Consider the following 16,189-nt stretch of genomic DNA (forward strand, 5'->3'; position numbering starts at 1 on the left):
CCACCAAATTCTGGGGGTGACCCCAGCCAGGCTTGTTGCTTCATCAGTGCCTGGGAGGAGGAGAAGGAATCATCTGGCGGTGAGTTCCAGAGGCTGTGTGTGTGTGTGTGTGTGTGTGTGTGTGTGTGTAGGTGACATGCTCTGGTCCATGGGGTCACGAAGAGTCGGACACGACTAAACGACTAAACAACGTGTGTGTGTGTGTGTACATATATAAACAATTTCAACATAACAATATATCAAAACATATCATATTCATCATTTCCCCCCTTTTTTCCACTCCCCATCAAACCCTCCCTCCCTCCCCCCAGACTTCCTTCAGCCCCTCTCTCTGATTTCTCAGCACATGTTATTCTCTGCATATTATAAAGTTATTTCAATCCCTATATAATCTATCTACCATATTATCAAACAATAAATTTGTGTATGTTTATCCAAAATCTGCCAAGGAGTCCAATTCATTTTGTTGTATTTTTAAATACTTTGTGGAAAGTTCCCATTCTTCTTTAAAGTCACAGTTGTCCTGGTCTCGCAGTTTGTATGCCAATTTAGCCAGAGTTCCAGAGGCTTTAGAAGTCTAATCCTAGGGTCCCCCTGCGATGCAGGACTTTCACTGCACAGCGATCCCTCTTGCTGTTCGGGCTTCTGAGATTCAGAATATTTTTTTTTCTTGTTTTCCACCTCCAAAAACTAGATGCGTCTTGTGGTCTGGTGCGTCTTATAGAGCGAAAAATACGGTAAAACGCAATTAAAACTATTTAATGGGACGGGTGTACCACCTCCCATCTTCAGTCGCAGAAAAAGCAGGAGCCTTGCTCACCATTCAGCTAAGATATGACTGAATGGGAAATATAAGAGCCATCTTCTAATTGCTAACGGGCTGTCGCGTGGCTTGTATTCTGCTGGTCCAGAGGCCTGGGCTAAAAATAATAGATCCAAATGACCAAAAAAAGCAGATTCCGACTAAACATCAGGACTGTGTAAGAGCTGTTTGACAGTGGACTGGGCTTCATCGGGAAGTGACGGACTCTCCTTCCTTGGAGGTTTTTAAGCAGAGGTTGGTTGGTCTTCTGTCATGGATGCTTTGAGTTGAGAGTCCTGTGAAATAAAAAATTTAAGGTCTCATATATATAATAAGTGTTCAGATAACCTGGCAAACAGGAAAAACAACAACATTCAAATTTCTGTTGTAGACCACCTTTTCTGTGATGTAGGTATGATGTATCTGGGGGGGTGTCTTGGGCTACACCCCTTCTGTGATGTAGGTATGATGTGTCTGGGACTCCAGGGCTGGCAATTTAAAATGTCTATATAAGAGCAGGCACACCTTGGTTCGGGGTCCTCCTCCTTCTCCTGCGTGTGAAGGGGGCACCCTGTTGCAACAGTTTAATAAAAACCAGGCTTACTAGCTGCTTTGCTTCTCAATATTCTCTGGTTGGCTTCTGTTATTTTCTCCGGCTGATGGAGAACCTACAAAGGACTCTCTAAGGGCTCTTGTGTCCCCCATAAAGGAATAAGGGCAGATTTTTGTTTTTTACACCTGCTTTGCATGGGGTTGGTCTGGATGACCCTTGGGGTTCCCTTTCAGCTCTACAAGTCTATGATTCTATGATGGGGCTTCCCAAGTCCTTGCAGAGACTACTTCACTGCAAGCTGTTTCTGCCAAGGGAGGTGACAGCTCAGAAACCCAGTCAAGGGGGTCCCCCCAAAATAAAGGCATCTGCAGAGATTGTTAGCCGCTTTGAGACTCCTTAGGGTAGTGATAAAGCGGGATATCAAGTCCAAACTCTTCTCCTTGGCTCTTGGCGCAGAGAGGGAGAGAGGCGCCAGCTTGGTGCGCTCGGCTTGCCAAGGGTTAAAAAGAAGTTAGCTGGATTCCTAGAGGGGACGGGGAAATAAAGTGGGGGGCCAAGTCCTCCAGAGCAAAAGCACCTCCCTCTGAATTCCCTTCCTGCAAAGGGAGCTGGCGGTGGCTTTTGTGTCTGAAGTGCCGTAGGGATCTGGTGAGTCTTCTCCGCTTTCTTGCATAGCATGCATTGGGGAGAAAGGGGGTGTCCCAGGGCTGCAGGGGGAGCATGCATGGGGGGGTCAGCTAATGCTTGGGGGAGCAGCCACCCAGCCACCCACCCCCCCCCAAATCAGAGAGCAGAAGTCCCCCCCCCGCTCCCTCTCTGCAATGCCAGGGAGGGGGCGAGTTTGCAATAGGTCTTGCACCTCTAGTCTCCCTTTGCCACTTTGGGGAGGGGGTGGGTCTTTAAGGCGGGGGAGGGGGGATGGAATGCAAAGAAACCACATTTGGGAATAAGTCGCATCGGTAACAAGAGGTCGTAGCCGGGCGGAAACGTTTGGGCATGGAATACACGTGTTTTTTAAAAAAAAAATGAATACAAGACCTATAGAAATTAAAAGAAATAATGGCCCTTGGGAAATTGAGGAAAGAAAGCGCCTTCCCCCTGCTGCGGTGCGTAGTCAGAACTGTGGAACTCGCGGCTGCAGGAGTCTTAAGATAGGCAGCAACCGTGCTTCTGACCGGCAATTGTTGGGTGGAGAAAATAATAATAGCCTCCAACATTTCTCCCGTGAAAATAGGGATACCCTATTCCTGTTTTGTTTTATTTTAACCCCACCAATTCCCAGGGTTCCCTGGCAAGAAGGATTGATTGTTAAACCACTCTAGGGATGGAGCCGTGTAACTGGAATGTATGTGTGGGTCAGGGTGGGTGTCTCCTAGCAACCCACTGCATCCTTAAACTATGGATCCCAGGATCCTTTGGAGGGCGCCATGACTCTATAAAATATATAGTGCAGACGAGGCCTGTATATTTGTTTTCTTGAGGTTCCCCCCCTCTCATGCTGTAAAGTGTGTGTGGTTAGTTATGCAAAAGCCTCAAAGGGGGGGAGGGAAGCCTGCAAATTCCAACAGGCTCCCCCACCCCACTTTCTTGAGGCTCTATGTGTGTATTATTGAGGCATTTCCCCCCACGTTTGAGGCTTTATGTTATTGCTGTTGAGGTTATTATTATTGCCATGGGCGTAAGGCGGGGGGGGGGGAGCAACTGCCCCTCCTGATCAATTAAATAAATAAAAACACTTAACTAAAAGTAGAAAGCTTTTGACCAATTTTTCTGAACACTTGGGGTCAACAGAAAGTAATTTAAAACAACTGTTGTCAAGACATTTCATTTCGATTCTGCTAGGCAGAGCCAGACAGAGAATGATGTCAGGTGGGTGTCCAGCCCCCTCCCACATTTAAATCCTGACTATGCCCATGATTATTGCTGTTGCTACATATTTATTTATTTATTTATTACCCAGGGCGGGTTTAGAATTCAATACAGTCATACCTCGGGTTACAGACGCGTCAGGTTGCGTTTTTCCGGGTTACAGATCGCCGAAACCCGGAAGTACAGGAACGGTTTACTTCCAGGTTTTGGCGGTTGCGCATGCGCAGAAGTGTTAAATCGCACTTTGCGCATGCGCAGAAGCACCGAACTGCAACCCGCGCGTGCACAGACAAGCTGCTGCGGGTTGCGAACCTGCATCCCGCACGGATCACGTTCGCAACCTGAGCGTCCGCTGTATTTAAAAGAGTTGGAACAAATTAGAGTCACGGGAATAGGGTGGGTCCAGAAAACACATGGATCAGGTGTCAGAGGAAAAGGTGCCAGGCGTGCCCCTCTGGGGAAGGAACTCCCTAACCTAGGAACCGCCGCAAGGATGCCCTCTCTTGTACCACAACCACCTCAAACTCTTGAGGGTGGTGAAACTACAAAGAGGGGCTCCTCTGCCAGCCTGAACACCCAAGATGGTCTGTGGGAAGGAGGTGGTTTTTCAGATATTTGGGGCCTAAGTGAGCACCTTAAATAGGGCACCTGCGCTTCAGGTGGCAATGTTGACTCCAGGAGTACCCTCAAGCTTATATGGCTGGGGGGGTTAAATGATGTAACATCATCATCATTATTATTATTATTAAACCACCCATCACCCTAATTTCCATGGGCAAGTTACAACATGAAAACACTACTACTACTACTAATTATTATTATTACAGTGGTACCTCGGGTTACATACGCTTCAGGTTACAGACTCTGCTAACCCAGAAATAGAGCTTCAGGTTAAGAACTTTGCTTCAGGATGAGAACAGAAATCGTGCTCTGGCGGCGTGGCGGCAGCAGGAGGCCCCGTTAGCTAAAGTGGTGCTTCAGTTTAAGAACAGTTTCAGGTTAAGTACAGACCTCTGGAACGAATTAAGTACTTAACCTGAGGTACCACTGTATTATTATTACTACTACTACTATTTATTGAATTTATATACCACCCTATACCCGGGGGTCTCAGGGCGGTTCATAAAATCAAGATATAAAGCCACAAAATACCAAATAAAAATAAAAACAACAACCCAATAGCCACCCCCAAAACAAAACATTTTAAAAGGGCATAGGGTGTAAATAGCGTCAACCAAAGGCCTGGTTGAAAAGGAACGCTTTTGCCTGGTGCCTAAAGGTGTATAATGAAGGCGCAAGGCGAACTTCCCTGGGGAGAGCATCCCACAGACGGGGAGCCACTGCAGAGAAGGCCCTGTTCTCACGTTGCCACCCTCCAAACCTCTCGAGGAGGGGGCACACGAAGGAGGGCCTCAGAAGATAGGTTCATATGGAAAGAGGTGGTCCTTGAGTTATTGCGGACCTGAGCCGTTGTTTGTTGTTGTTTGTTGTTGTCATCGTCATCATTATTATTATGGCATCCATCTGACTGGGTTGTCCCAGCCACACTGGACAGCTTCCAGTTTAAAACAACTTACAGTCACAGAGTCTGAGCTGGTACAGTCTAGGCCTGGTTCCTAGCAAGGTGCATCTATGCTTGCTCGGGGAACATTTTGTTTCTCCTGACAGTGTTTTAAGTTTTACAACAGAATTATGTATTTGCTCTGTAGGTTTGGTAGCACCTCAAATTAGGACAGACAGAACTTGGCATAAGACAAAGGGATTCCTCCAGATCCTTTGGAGGCTTTCTGAGATCCCATATGGATGAACAAGACTCAGCTGGCCCTGAAGCAGGAAGGGGCAATGCCATCCAAACTGGGAACAGTGGGGGATTCTGGGAAAACTCTGTGCAGAAGATCCTAGGTGAGGAGGACACCCCCAGCTCAAATGTCCAGAGCCAGCAGTTCAGGCAATTCTGCTACCAGGAGGCCGAGGGACCCCGCGACGTTTGCAGCCGACTCTACCACCTTTACCGCCAGTGGCTGAAGCCAGAAAGGAATACGAAAGCTCAGATGTTGGACCTGGTGATCTTGGAGCAGTTCTTGGCTATCCTTCCACCAGAGATGGAGAGCTGGGTGAGGGAATGTGGAGCGGAGACCAGTTCCCAGGCGGTGGCTCTGGCCGAAGGTTTCCTCCTGAGTCAGGCTGAGCAGCAGGTGAGAGGGACTTTCCTCTGATAATCCCAAGGGGCTCAGAACATGAGGGAGAATCTCCCAAAATTCTCTACTAATTGCCCATCCCTTTTTTGAAAAGCGTCCTGATACTCTTAAAGTTTTTGCCTCTTGCTGTTCCTTTTCTAATCCCTCTCCCTGTTCTCTGTTTTGAATCCTTATTGCTCTTACAGAAAAAGGATCTATTTGCAGAAATGGGCACTGGCTACTCTGAGGTGAAGAAGACTCAGTTGCAAACCAGAGAAAGGCCACTGGGTAAGGATTAATTCTTTTTTCTCTCTCTGTTCGGTCACATCCTGTTGATTTTGAAACAAATCTGTGGGTCCTTTTCATAGCTGTAAACTTTTCCCTTTTCTTGCAAGGAATCCTATCAGTATAAGGGAATTTCCCTTTAAAAAAAGGTAAACGTTGACAGCTATGGTCTTTTATACTTGGGTCCAAAAGCCCAAGGGAGGAGAGATGTATTTTGACACAACTAAAGTATGAAATGGGTGTAAACATGCACTCAGCAGGTGAGATTGTTTCGAAGGCCCACCTGTAATTAGTAATAATAATAATAATAATAATAATAATAATAATAATAATAATATTTTATTTATACCCCGCCCATCTGGCTGGGTTTCCAGCCACTCTGGGTGGCTTCCAACAAAACACTAAAATACAATAACCTATTAAACATTAAAAGCTTCCCTAAACAGGGCTGCCTTCAGATGTCTTCAAAAAGTTTGGTAGTTATTTTTTTCTTTGACATCTGGTGGGAGGGCATTCCACAGGGCAGGTGCCACTACCGAGAAGGCCCTCTGCCTGGTTCCCTGTAACTTGGCTTCTTGCAATGAGGGAACCGCCAGAAAGCCCTCGGCGCTGGACCTCAGTGTCGGGGCAGAACGATGGAGGTAGAGACGCTCCTTCAGGTATACTGGGCCGAGGCCGTTTAGGGCTTTAAAGGTCAGCACCAACACTTTGAACTGCTTAACCTCTGAGAGAACGGCTTCCCAAATTACCTTTGTCTCTCGCAGGTGACAAAATGATGCCAGCAGGACCTCCTCATCCATCATTTCATGGTGGCCGAGGGGAAGCAGCGGCTGAGGAACCAGATCAGGTAAGAGGAAGGAGCATTGTGGGGAAAGAGGCTGAAGAGAGGGGCAGTTGGGTGCCTCTGGGCTGGAACGAATTTCTCCCCTCCTCTTTGCTTTTGTCAAAGCTGCCCTTAACAAAAGCTGGAAAAGCTATTCAATAAGGTTTATGTGCTGAGAATAAAAGCCGCCTCACCTTAACTAGCCTTCTGAATATCATTGGTATCATTTATCGGGACTTGGAGTTTTATTTATATATTCATCGTTTAATGCTAAAATAGGCTTCTAAGTAGTTTGCAAACCACAGCAAACAGTGGCCAGGATTCACCTAACCACCCCATCAGTTGCACCATAGGACTTTCGCCATTTCCTTCCGCCTCCCCCCCTTATTCCCCTTGAAGTTGGCTTTCGGGCATCCCCCCCCCAAAAAAAAAAACAACGGCACTTGGAGAGAGTGGAGAAGGGATCCTTCCATCTTGCAAACTTGAATGCCCATGCAGACAGAATGATTTGGAGAGCAGACTGTTGAGTTCCACCTATTTATACAATGATTAATGCCCACCATTAAAATGCACAACAAAAAAATCTCATTAAAACATTAAAATAAGCACGCATAATTAAAATGTGCAGCAAAACAATTCCATTAAAACAACAAACTATATATATATATATATATATATATATATATAGTTTGTTGTTTTAATAAAAATTTCTGTTTTGCAATTTTAAATACTCATTTTTACATCCTTAAGCACGTCAAAGAGCAAGTAGATAAATAGGTACCGCTCCGGCAGGAAGGTAAACGGCATTTCCGTGCACTGCTCTGGTTTCACCAGAAGCAGCTTAGTCATGCTGGCCACATGACCTGGAAAAATTTTCTGTGGACAAACGTCAGCTTCCTCGGCCAGTAAAGCAAGATGAGCCACAGAGTCGTTCGTGACTGGACTTAACTGTCTGTGGCCCTTTACCTTTAAGATATCAATGACTTCCCTTGTAGTCTTTCCATGGTTCATCTCACGTATCATAAATCCCTGCATATTTTACAAAAACTATACCATTCGGTATTCCATTATTGCATCCATCAAAGCTTAATTACACTGTTGAATTTATCTTAATGCTGCCGGAGTTTTCAGCTGTAAACAATTATTTCCCATATATTCAATAAATGTTTTCCAATCTTCTCCAAACGTATGTGCTTCTTGTTCTCTTATGCTATATGTTAAGTCTGCAAGCTGTGCATATTCTGTCAACAACAAACAGTTAACAGGCAGAAAACAACACAGAGATGTGTAAATAATATTTATGCTGTCTAAGAGGAGGACATTTTTCTTTTTCTTTAGGGTCCAGTTTGCTTTGAAGAGGTAGCAGTTTATTTCACAGATGAGGAGTGGGCGTTGCTGGATGCTGACCAGAGAGCTCTGCATAATGAAGTCATGGAGGAGAACTGTGGGATTATGGCTTTTCTGAGTAAGGCTCCCTGTTGGATCATAATCTCTTTTTTGAAATTCAGTACCTATCTGTGATGAGCCTCCAATATTTTGATGTAGCTCAACTGAACATCTCGGGTTCTTACACCCCAACAGATAACCTTGAATGGACAGTATCTGTTGTTTTGACTGTGAATAATCTTTCTCCAGTTTGGCCATTTTGAACAATGATCAGGCTGGTCTGAGCTGCCCAGGCCTTTTTAAATGTAAGCTTCAGAGTTGTTAGGGGAGCTGGAAGTAGATTCTGTCAGGTTTGTTGTTTTTTATTTTTGCTTCTGTCAGTTTCTGGTTGGCCAAAGAGACTACTGACATTGGAGATGGAGTGGATACCATGACTGGGCCAAACAAAATCCATCCCAGGTTTCTTGAATCTCAGGTTCCCATAAATATGTTGTGATTCAACAAAGGCAGTGAACCCTGTAGTAAGACCTCACATCGAACTCCCTTCTGTTCTTCTTCTATCACAAATGTTAATTAGCATTGTTCAATAATTTGGGGGCCTATTTCTTCCTGATGCTCTGATCCTTTTCTCTCTTTATTTACAGGTGGTGATAAATCGGAAATTAAGAACAAGGGATACAACAACAAAATCCCTTATGAACGTTTGGAGTGTAGAGATGGCTTCAGTCAGAGGTTCCATTCCACTTCCCATCAAATAAATCCCACTGGGAAGAAATTATATCAATGCTCAGAATGTGGAAAGAGCTTCAGTCAGAGCTCAAATCTCACTTCCCATCAAAGAATCCATACTGGAGAGAAACCCTATCAGTGCTTAGAATGTGGAAAGAGCTTTAGTCGGAACTCACATCTCACGTCCCATCAAAGAATCCACACCAAGGAGAAGCCATATTACTGCTTGGAATGTGGAAAGAGCTTCACTCGAAACTCAAATCTCACTTTACATGAAAGGATTCACAGAGGGGAGGAACCATTTAAATGCCTGGAATGTGGAAATAGCTTCAATTCCAAGAGAAGTCTCACTTCCCATCAAAGAGTTCATAGTGGGAAGAAACCGTATCAGTGCTTAGAATGTGGAAAGTGCTTCACCTGGAAGGAAAGTCTCACTTCCCACCAAAGAATTCATACAGGGGAGAAACCATATCAGTGCTTGGAATGTGGGAAGAGCTTTAATACAAGCACAAACTTCCGTCGACATCAGAGAATTCATAGTGGGGAGAAGCCATATCAGTGCTTGGAATGTGGGAAATGCTTTAATACAAGCACAAACTTCCATAGTCATCAAAGTATTCACCGTGGGGAGAAACCATTTCAGTGTCAAGAGTGTGGAAAAAGTTTCAGTCGGAAGGAGAGTCTCACTTCCCACCAAAGAATCCATACTGGCGAGAAGCCGTATCAGTGCGTGGAATGCGGAAAGAGCTTCAGCCAGAGCTCCAATCTCACTTCCCATCAAAGAACTCACAGTGGGGAGAAACCATATGAATGGCTGTATACAAATTTATTTTTAGGAGATTTTATTTAGTACACGGGTGAGGATTGCAATAGGATCTCATCATTTGCCAATGGAGCGAAAAAGTTGCTGCTGTTTCTCAAAACCATGAACTGCATTTTCAGTGCCCAGTATTACTTCATTTCTAATAATAATAATAATAATAATAATAATAATAATAATAATAATAATAATTTATTTATAGCCCGCCCTCCCCAGCCAAAGCCGGACTCAGAGTGGCTAACAACAGCTCTGTGAGGTACATGTCATTGGCCAAGGGGTTGAATACCTTCTTCATGTCTGGAGAGAGAATAAAGAGAGATTCGGCAACACTGATGAGGTAGCCATCAACGCAGGGGTTTTCTTTGGCCCAGCAATGCATGTACTTCAAGAGCCTCCAAGTTGCAAATTTATGGTGCTCCTGATCGCCACCATCATCTCAGCATGTCTAGGATGGTGGTGGCATCAGATTGTGGCTCCTCCTCATGTCTGCTGAACACACAGGACATCTGCCAGAAAAGCCACAAGTTTGAGGTTTTCCTCTGTGAGAAGGGAAAGGAAAGAACTCCCATTAGGAAGAAAGAGTCCTCTGTTCATCATACCTCAGGGGTGGTTGGGTTCAACAGCAAGCAATGTTTATTTCCTTCAGCAACTCCAGTTATCATCTGCACCTGTATGATACATGGAAGAAGGCTTAGATTGAACCAAGATTCTGAATAACATGGCTCAACCCAGTGCCAGCATCTTACACATTATTCCATGCTACATGCACAAAGCACCAGATCTTCGCCAGTGGGGCACTTTTGTCAGTGTCTCGCATATTTTCCTTGAGCAGCTGACACTGTTTTACTTCCTTCTTGGTGTTAACTGAGATTCAGTCAGTTATAGCAGTCGGCATATTTGTGAAACCATGCTGGGTGGCCATGTCTCCAGTCAAGGCCTTGCGACCCTCTTCACCTGAGGCCTTCACCCCACAGATTGTCGAGTTTCACATGACCAAGAAGACTTCTTCTTCCTCAAGATGTATAACCTGCCTACCAATCTGTCACCTTTCGGACCTTTCCCCTTAGCTATTATTGAATGCAAATGTATCTATTGTAACACAAAATGTACTGTAAAGTACGTTGACGTTGTAAATACGTTTTGTTTACAAATAGTGTTATGGTATACTAGGGTGTGATGCCCTCATGTGCCCCCCACCCCCGCTCCCAAGGATCCTCAGGAGAGAATGAAGTCTCCAGAGATTCCTGATGATCCCTGTTCTCAGAGCGAGTTGGAGTTCTTGTGATAGGATCACTTCTTAGCTGAAATTCCTCTCTGCCTATTGATGTCAGGCAGGCAATTTTGCTGTACTCTTTTCAGCGCCAGCTTAACGTATGTTTGTTCAGGCAAACCTTTCCAGATGCATGGATGTTGATGTGTTTCAATCTTATATTGTTAATGTTAACATTTTTACGGTTTTAACTTTGCTGTTTAATTTAAAAGTTTTTTATTGTTTTCAATGCTTTTTAACTGATAACTTTGACACTTCTGGTAAACCGCCTAAGAGGTTTTGTTACCGTCCGGTGGCATATAAAGTTTTGTTAAATATAAATAAATAAAACCCACCAACTCCAATATGTATATAGGGGAAAGGCTTAGAAACCTGTTTTGTTTTGTTTTTCTGAACACTTGCAATAGGGACTTCTTTTGCAGCCAAAGTGGGGGGGGGAATACTGCTTTCTTTGGCTCTGTGTGCCTGTTGCCTGCTGTAAGCATAGCAGCTCAGTGCAACCTATTACTTGGATCACAACTGGATTTGGGAGTTGGCATAAGCATTGAAGCATGCTGGGATCGCCCTCTCACTTTGGCCCTTACTATGGTTTTTGAGATTAATTTAAAGACCAGACTTCCTGTCTCCCAAGATGAAATAAAGCAAGAACTGATAGCAATTAGCAGTACAGTGGTACCTTGGTTCTCAAACTTAATCCATTCTGGAAGTCCGTTCCAAAACCAAGGGGCGCTTTCCCATAGAAAGTAATGCAAAATGGATTAATCCATTCCAGACTTTTAAAAACAACCCCTAAAACAGTAATTTAACATGAATTTTACTATCTAACAAGACCATTGATCCATAAAATGAAAGCAATAAACAATGTACTGCAGTCACACAATCACTTAATCAGTAGCTGAACTGGGTTCCACACAGTCACACACAAAAAAGAGCCACAAAAACAAAAATGCAAAATAGATAGCAAGAACAGACAGACCTCAGTGTAACACTCAAATTGGAAGTATGGCACTCAAATTGGAAGCATAACACTCCAAATGGAAGTGTGGCACTCAAAACAGAGCACATTCGAGTTCCGGAAAAAAGTTTGCAAACCGGAACACTTACGGGTTTGCAATGTTTGGGTTCCAAGTTGTTTGAGCAGCAAGGTGTTTGAGAACCAAGGTACCCCTGTACAGAGTTTGACCAGGCCCCTTGTCCAAAAACTTAACTTGCCCTCTTTTTCTGCATTTATTTCTGTTTTGCTTAATATCTAGTGTTCATTGGGAGTGTTGGGCTGATAGGAATCTAGCTGCAGAGGTTTACTGCCCACTGTTACCATGGGTTTGAATGATATTGTTTATACATGCTTTAGCCCCACTGAAATCCATGAGACTAAAAGCAGTCCTGTGGCAACTTAAAACAGTAAGAAATTGATTCAGACAGAAACTCTTCGTGGGCTACAAACCCCTTCATCAGATGCATGAAATGCTATCCTCAGTTATGTGTATCCCCATGCTTATGTTCCTGACAGTGTCTATTCGTGCATACACAATGCAGTTGTCGATAACAGATATCCTAGCACTGGAATGTCAGGTTTAACTTTTCCCATTGCTGATGGTGAGCATATTCCTCAAAACCATTGCATGAAATAAAAATAAAATATCCTAGATCTTCATGAAGCAATAATTCAAAGAGTGTGGTAACGTGGCTGCTGCTGTCTTCTTCCAATTAGGAGCCTTCTAATTAGGTCACAGTTCCTGTGCTGAAATAGTCTGTTTCGCCAAGAAATCAAAAAATTTAAAGACCTGCCTCCCTCAAATACCGAGAGCTGCAGTTTACCCTTTATAGACCACCTACAGTTTCCAGCACCCTTTGCAAACTGCAGTTCCTGGGATTCTCATGCAGGGAGTGTGTGTGTAAAAACGTGATTTAAATGTACTTGGCTGTGCAAAACACCCATCTCAACTCCTAATTTGGAAATGGGAAATCACACGGCACCCTTTCACCTGCTTTGATGGGGGCAGCCCTGTGTGCTCCACTACAGTTCCGAAAACAACAAACCTCTAGTTACGTGAAACATTCAATAAACACACAAGACGTAACTAGCTGCACATTTGAAAAAATAATATATACTATTCATTGTATTGAATTGTAGATTTCAACAGAAGTAGCTCATAAAGTTCAACAAAACAAGTAGAAGACCCAGTGGATCAGTTCATTCTCTAATCAGTTTATTCCTTTCACAGAGGAATATTAGCCTTTTTTCACCGTCCTAGGCTTCATCAGTAGTACAAACTACTATGCTATAAGATCCACTGTCCTGCAATATCATATATGAGTTTGTACTACTGATGAAGCGTAGGACGGCGAAACAAGGCTAATATTCCAGAAATCCTTGTCTTATCGACTCTGTGAAAGAATTCTGTGGAACCGCAACAACCTTTTGTGTGGATTGTTGGGACTCTATGAACCGACAGGTGGAATAGACACTTTCACATATATGGACCTTATGCATAAACTGATTAGAGAATGAACTGATCCACTGGGTCTTCTACTTATTTCGTTGAACATGAGCTACTTCTGTTGAAATCTACAATTCCATACAAAGATAAAGCTAAAGGTACCCCTGCCCGTAAGGGCCAGTCTTGACAGACTCTAGGGTTGTGCGCTCATCTCACTTAAGAGGCCGGGAGCCAGCGCTGTCCGGAGACACTTCCGGGTCACGTGGCCAGCGTGACGAAGCTACTCTGGCGAGCCAGAGCCGCACACGGAAACGCCGTTTACCTTCCCGCTAGTAAGTGGTCCCTATTTATCTACTTGCACCCGAGGGTGCTTTCGAACTGCTAGGTGGACAGGAGCTGGGACCGAACAACGGGAGATCACCCCGCCGCGGGGATTCGAACCGCCGACCATGCGATCGGCAAGTCCTAGGCGCTGAGGTTTTACCCACAGCGCCACCCGCGTCCCCTATACAAAGAATAGTATATATTATTTTTTCAACTGTACAGCCGGTTACATCTTGTGAACTACAGTTCCCAGCACCCTTCGCAAACTATATTTCCCAGGGGCTGAAATGCGCTGGGCAGTGCAAGAAGGGGGAGGTGGTTGGATCTGCTGCTTGGATCTGATTAAGCGGAGGCGCCCAGGAATGGAGCCCGGGGACCATCTGCCCGCCCAGCAGGGGCCCTTTGACCAGCGATGTGGCTCCCTAGAGGGGACAGGAAGTGGCCGGGCGGAGGCAGGGCGGAAGCGCGCTGGCAAAACATCCGGCCTCCGAAGCCGCTTCCTCCCTGGCTTCACTCTCGAGCTGGAGAAAGTGGCCTTTGTCTCTCCTGGACGCCCCGTCCTCGCTCTCCCTTCCGGCACCCGGTGAGCCCCATCTCTGAGACGCGCGTTTTTGGGAAGTGGGGTCCCCGGGAGGTGGGGGGTGTTTTTGGGTGCCGAGGGGGTCAGGGGGACACACCCCGAGTCCCCGGATCAGGTGGTGGAAATTCTCTCCCTCCCTCCCTGTCTCTGCAAAGGCAGGCCTGTTTATAGATAAATGTAGATAGATAGATAGATAGATAGATAGATAGATAGATAGATAGAGTTACTAGGTTGCCAGATGCACAAATTGACGCAGTGCTTCTGCCCATCAAAGGAGGTCATAGGGGGTGGAAGTTCTGTCCCTCCCTCCCTGTCTCTGCAAAGCCAAGCCAGGTTTATAGATAAATGTAGGTAGATAGACAGACAGACAGATAGATAGATAGATAGATAGATAGATAGATAGATAGATAGATAGATAGACAGACAGACAGACAGGTGTCAGCATTAGATAGATAGATAATACTTTATTCGGCTATAAGCCCACAAGGTAAAACCAATCAATAAATAAAATAGCATTTTACATTCTAAAATATCAACTAAAATATTTCAACGCATAATCTCCTTCACGTTACATACAATCTCTAGATGTACCATATTGTGGCCTTGAATATAAAGATGGTGGATAGAGTTTACTAGATTTTTAATAGTCATGCAGCATTCCATGAAGTCTTTTATATGAAAGAACTGAATTCAGGAATCTGGCAACCTGTAATGTTCTATAAGAGTCAGTGTCCTGGAGTAGATATGCTAGATGTAATTCAGGTGGTTTAGCAACAGTTTCCAAAATGATTGAACTCAGAATCCTTGATCGGGGAACAATATATAAAGGACAATTAAACAAGATATGATAAAGGGATTCTATTGATTTGTTGCCACATGCGCATAAAACAGAGATTTTACCATTAGAAAATCTGTTGCTCAGCACATTTGAGGGGAACACATTAAATCTGGCTCTGACAAAAGCGAATCTATGCGACGCAACCGATAAGGTAGACAGATATCGAGGTATCTGGGACATAAATGTAATGCCCTGATTTATCGGGGAACATGTACCTCCACCTGTAGTAAGATTTAGGTGTCATCATTAAGTTACTAGGTTGCCAGATTCGCAAGTTGGCAGCAGTGCTTCTGCCCATCAAAGGAGGTTATAAGAATCACAGACTTGTAGAGTTGGAAGGGACCCAAAGGACAATCTTTCAGGGTTAAGCCTTATCTCAGGCTACAGATACTGTGCCCTCCTCACATTGCCCTCAGCTGTTTCAATCCTGCTCCCCCAAACCATTGCTCCAGAATGAAAGGCAGAAGGGGGGGGGGGAAACCACCCACACAAAGCAAGTTTCTCCCCACCCTCCTCTATGTTTGGATGGCTTCGTTCCGCTCTTCTTGTTCTCCTTTTGCAGCAGAAGGAAAGACACAACCCGTTTTTTTTTTTTTTAATAATATTTTTATTGAACAATTTTTTGTATAACAGAAACAAAACATACATGAACAAACATTCAACAATAATAAAACATAAAACAGGTACCATTTCATAACCCAATTTCTAAACCTTACTTCTTCGACCTCCTCTTACTTCCCGTTTCTGTATTCCAGATTCTTACAGTTATTCAGCGAAATCTTGCCTTATTTTATTATAAATTTATACTAATCACCCTTATTCTCTTTGTCATAACCATTACTGATAGTAACCATTTATTTTAATCCAACATCATTCTAACTGTCTCCGATTTTATAATATTTCTTTAAATAGTCCTTAAACTTTTTCCATTCTTCTTCCGCCGCTTCTCTTCCCTGGTCTCGGATTCTGCTCGTCATCTCTGCCAAGCTCATATAGTCCATCACCTTCATCTGCCATTCTTCCAGTGTGGGTAGATCCTGTGTCTTCCAGTACTTTGCAATAAGTATTCTAGCTGCTGTTGTAGCATACATAAAAAAAGTTGTATCTGTCTTTAGCACCCCCTGGCCGACAATACCCAAGAGAAAGGCCTCTGGTTTCTTGGGGAAAGTATATTTAAATACCTTTTTCAGTTCATTATAAATCATTTCCCAGAATGCCTTAATCTTCGGGCACGTCCACCAGAGGTGAAAGAATGTACCTTCCTTTTCTTTACATTTCCAGCATTTATTATC

At 44.2% G+C, this 16,189-nt stretch overlaps 2 protein-coding genes and 1 long non-coding RNA gene across 9 annotated transcripts in view; 2 read left to right on the plus strand and 1 right to left on the minus strand.

Moving 5' to 3' along the window:
* Positions 1-11,170, plus strand: LOC310756801 (uncharacterized protein). 3 transcript variants are annotated; one of them, XM_083601588.1, is made up of 6 exons: positions 1-79; positions 4,934-5,419; positions 5,608-5,689; positions 6,451-6,533; positions 7,848-7,974; positions 8,540-11,170. In XM_083601588.1, exons 2-6 carry the CDS (start codon positions 5,024-5,026, stop codon positions 9,472-9,474), a joined length of 1,623 nt encoding a protein of 540 aa, XP_083457714.1. In that variant the 5' UTR covers positions 1-79; positions 4,934-5,023; the 3' UTR covers positions 9,475-11,170. The 3 variants fall into 3 exon arrangements, with proteins under 3 accessions (XP_083457714.1, XP_083457713.1, XP_083457715.1); XM_083601587.1 differs by lacking the exon at positions 1-79 and adding an exon at positions 1,889-2,003; XM_083601589.1 differs by lacking the exon at positions 1-79 and adding an exon at positions 1,916-1,984 and having other exon boundaries at positions 4,933-5,419.
* LOC310757403 overlaps positions 1-16,189 on the minus strand; it is a 103,897-nt gene that overhangs the window by 33,752 nt on the left and 53,956 nt on the right. The window lies entirely within an intron of this gene.
* Positions 13,877-16,189, plus strand: part of LOC310756634 (uncharacterized protein) — an 820,367-nt gene continuing 818,054 nt past the window's right edge. For 4 of the 5 annotated variants that reach the window (XR_014544952.1, XR_014544953.1, XR_014544954.1 and 1 more), the window contains exon 1: positions 13,877-14,062. Coding sequence is in view for 1 of the 5 variants with exons in the window: in XM_083601085.1 (XP_083457211.1) it covers positions 13,892-14,062 (171 nt within the window). In the remaining 4 variants the exon portion in view is untranslated. The remainder of the gene's footprint in view (positions 14,063-16,189) is intronic. The other variant, XM_083601087.1, reaches the window with a different exon arrangement.

This window comes from Podarcis filfolensis, assembly GCF_964270895.1.
Source record: "Podarcis filfolensis genome assembly, chromosome: 2".
NCBI classification, from domain to species: Eukaryota; Metazoa; Chordata; class Lepidosauria; order Squamata; family Lacertidae; genus Podarcis; species Podarcis filfolensis.

Excerpts from the sequence above, each read along its gene's own strand:
- LOC310756801 (XM_083601588.1), top strand. The coding sequence starts at position 5,024 with ATGGATGAACAAGACTCAGCTGGCCCTGAAGCAGGAAGGGGCAATGCC. Across the intron at positions 5,420-5,607 it reads TGAGTCAGGCTGAGCAGCAG|AAAAAGGATCTATTTGCAGA; the intron begins GTGAGAGGGACT and ends TTGCTCTTACAG. Across the intron at positions 6,534-7,847 it reads CGGCTGAGGAACCAGATCAG|GGTCCAGTTTGCTTTGAAGA; the intron begins GTAAGAGGAAGG and ends CTTTTTCTTTAG.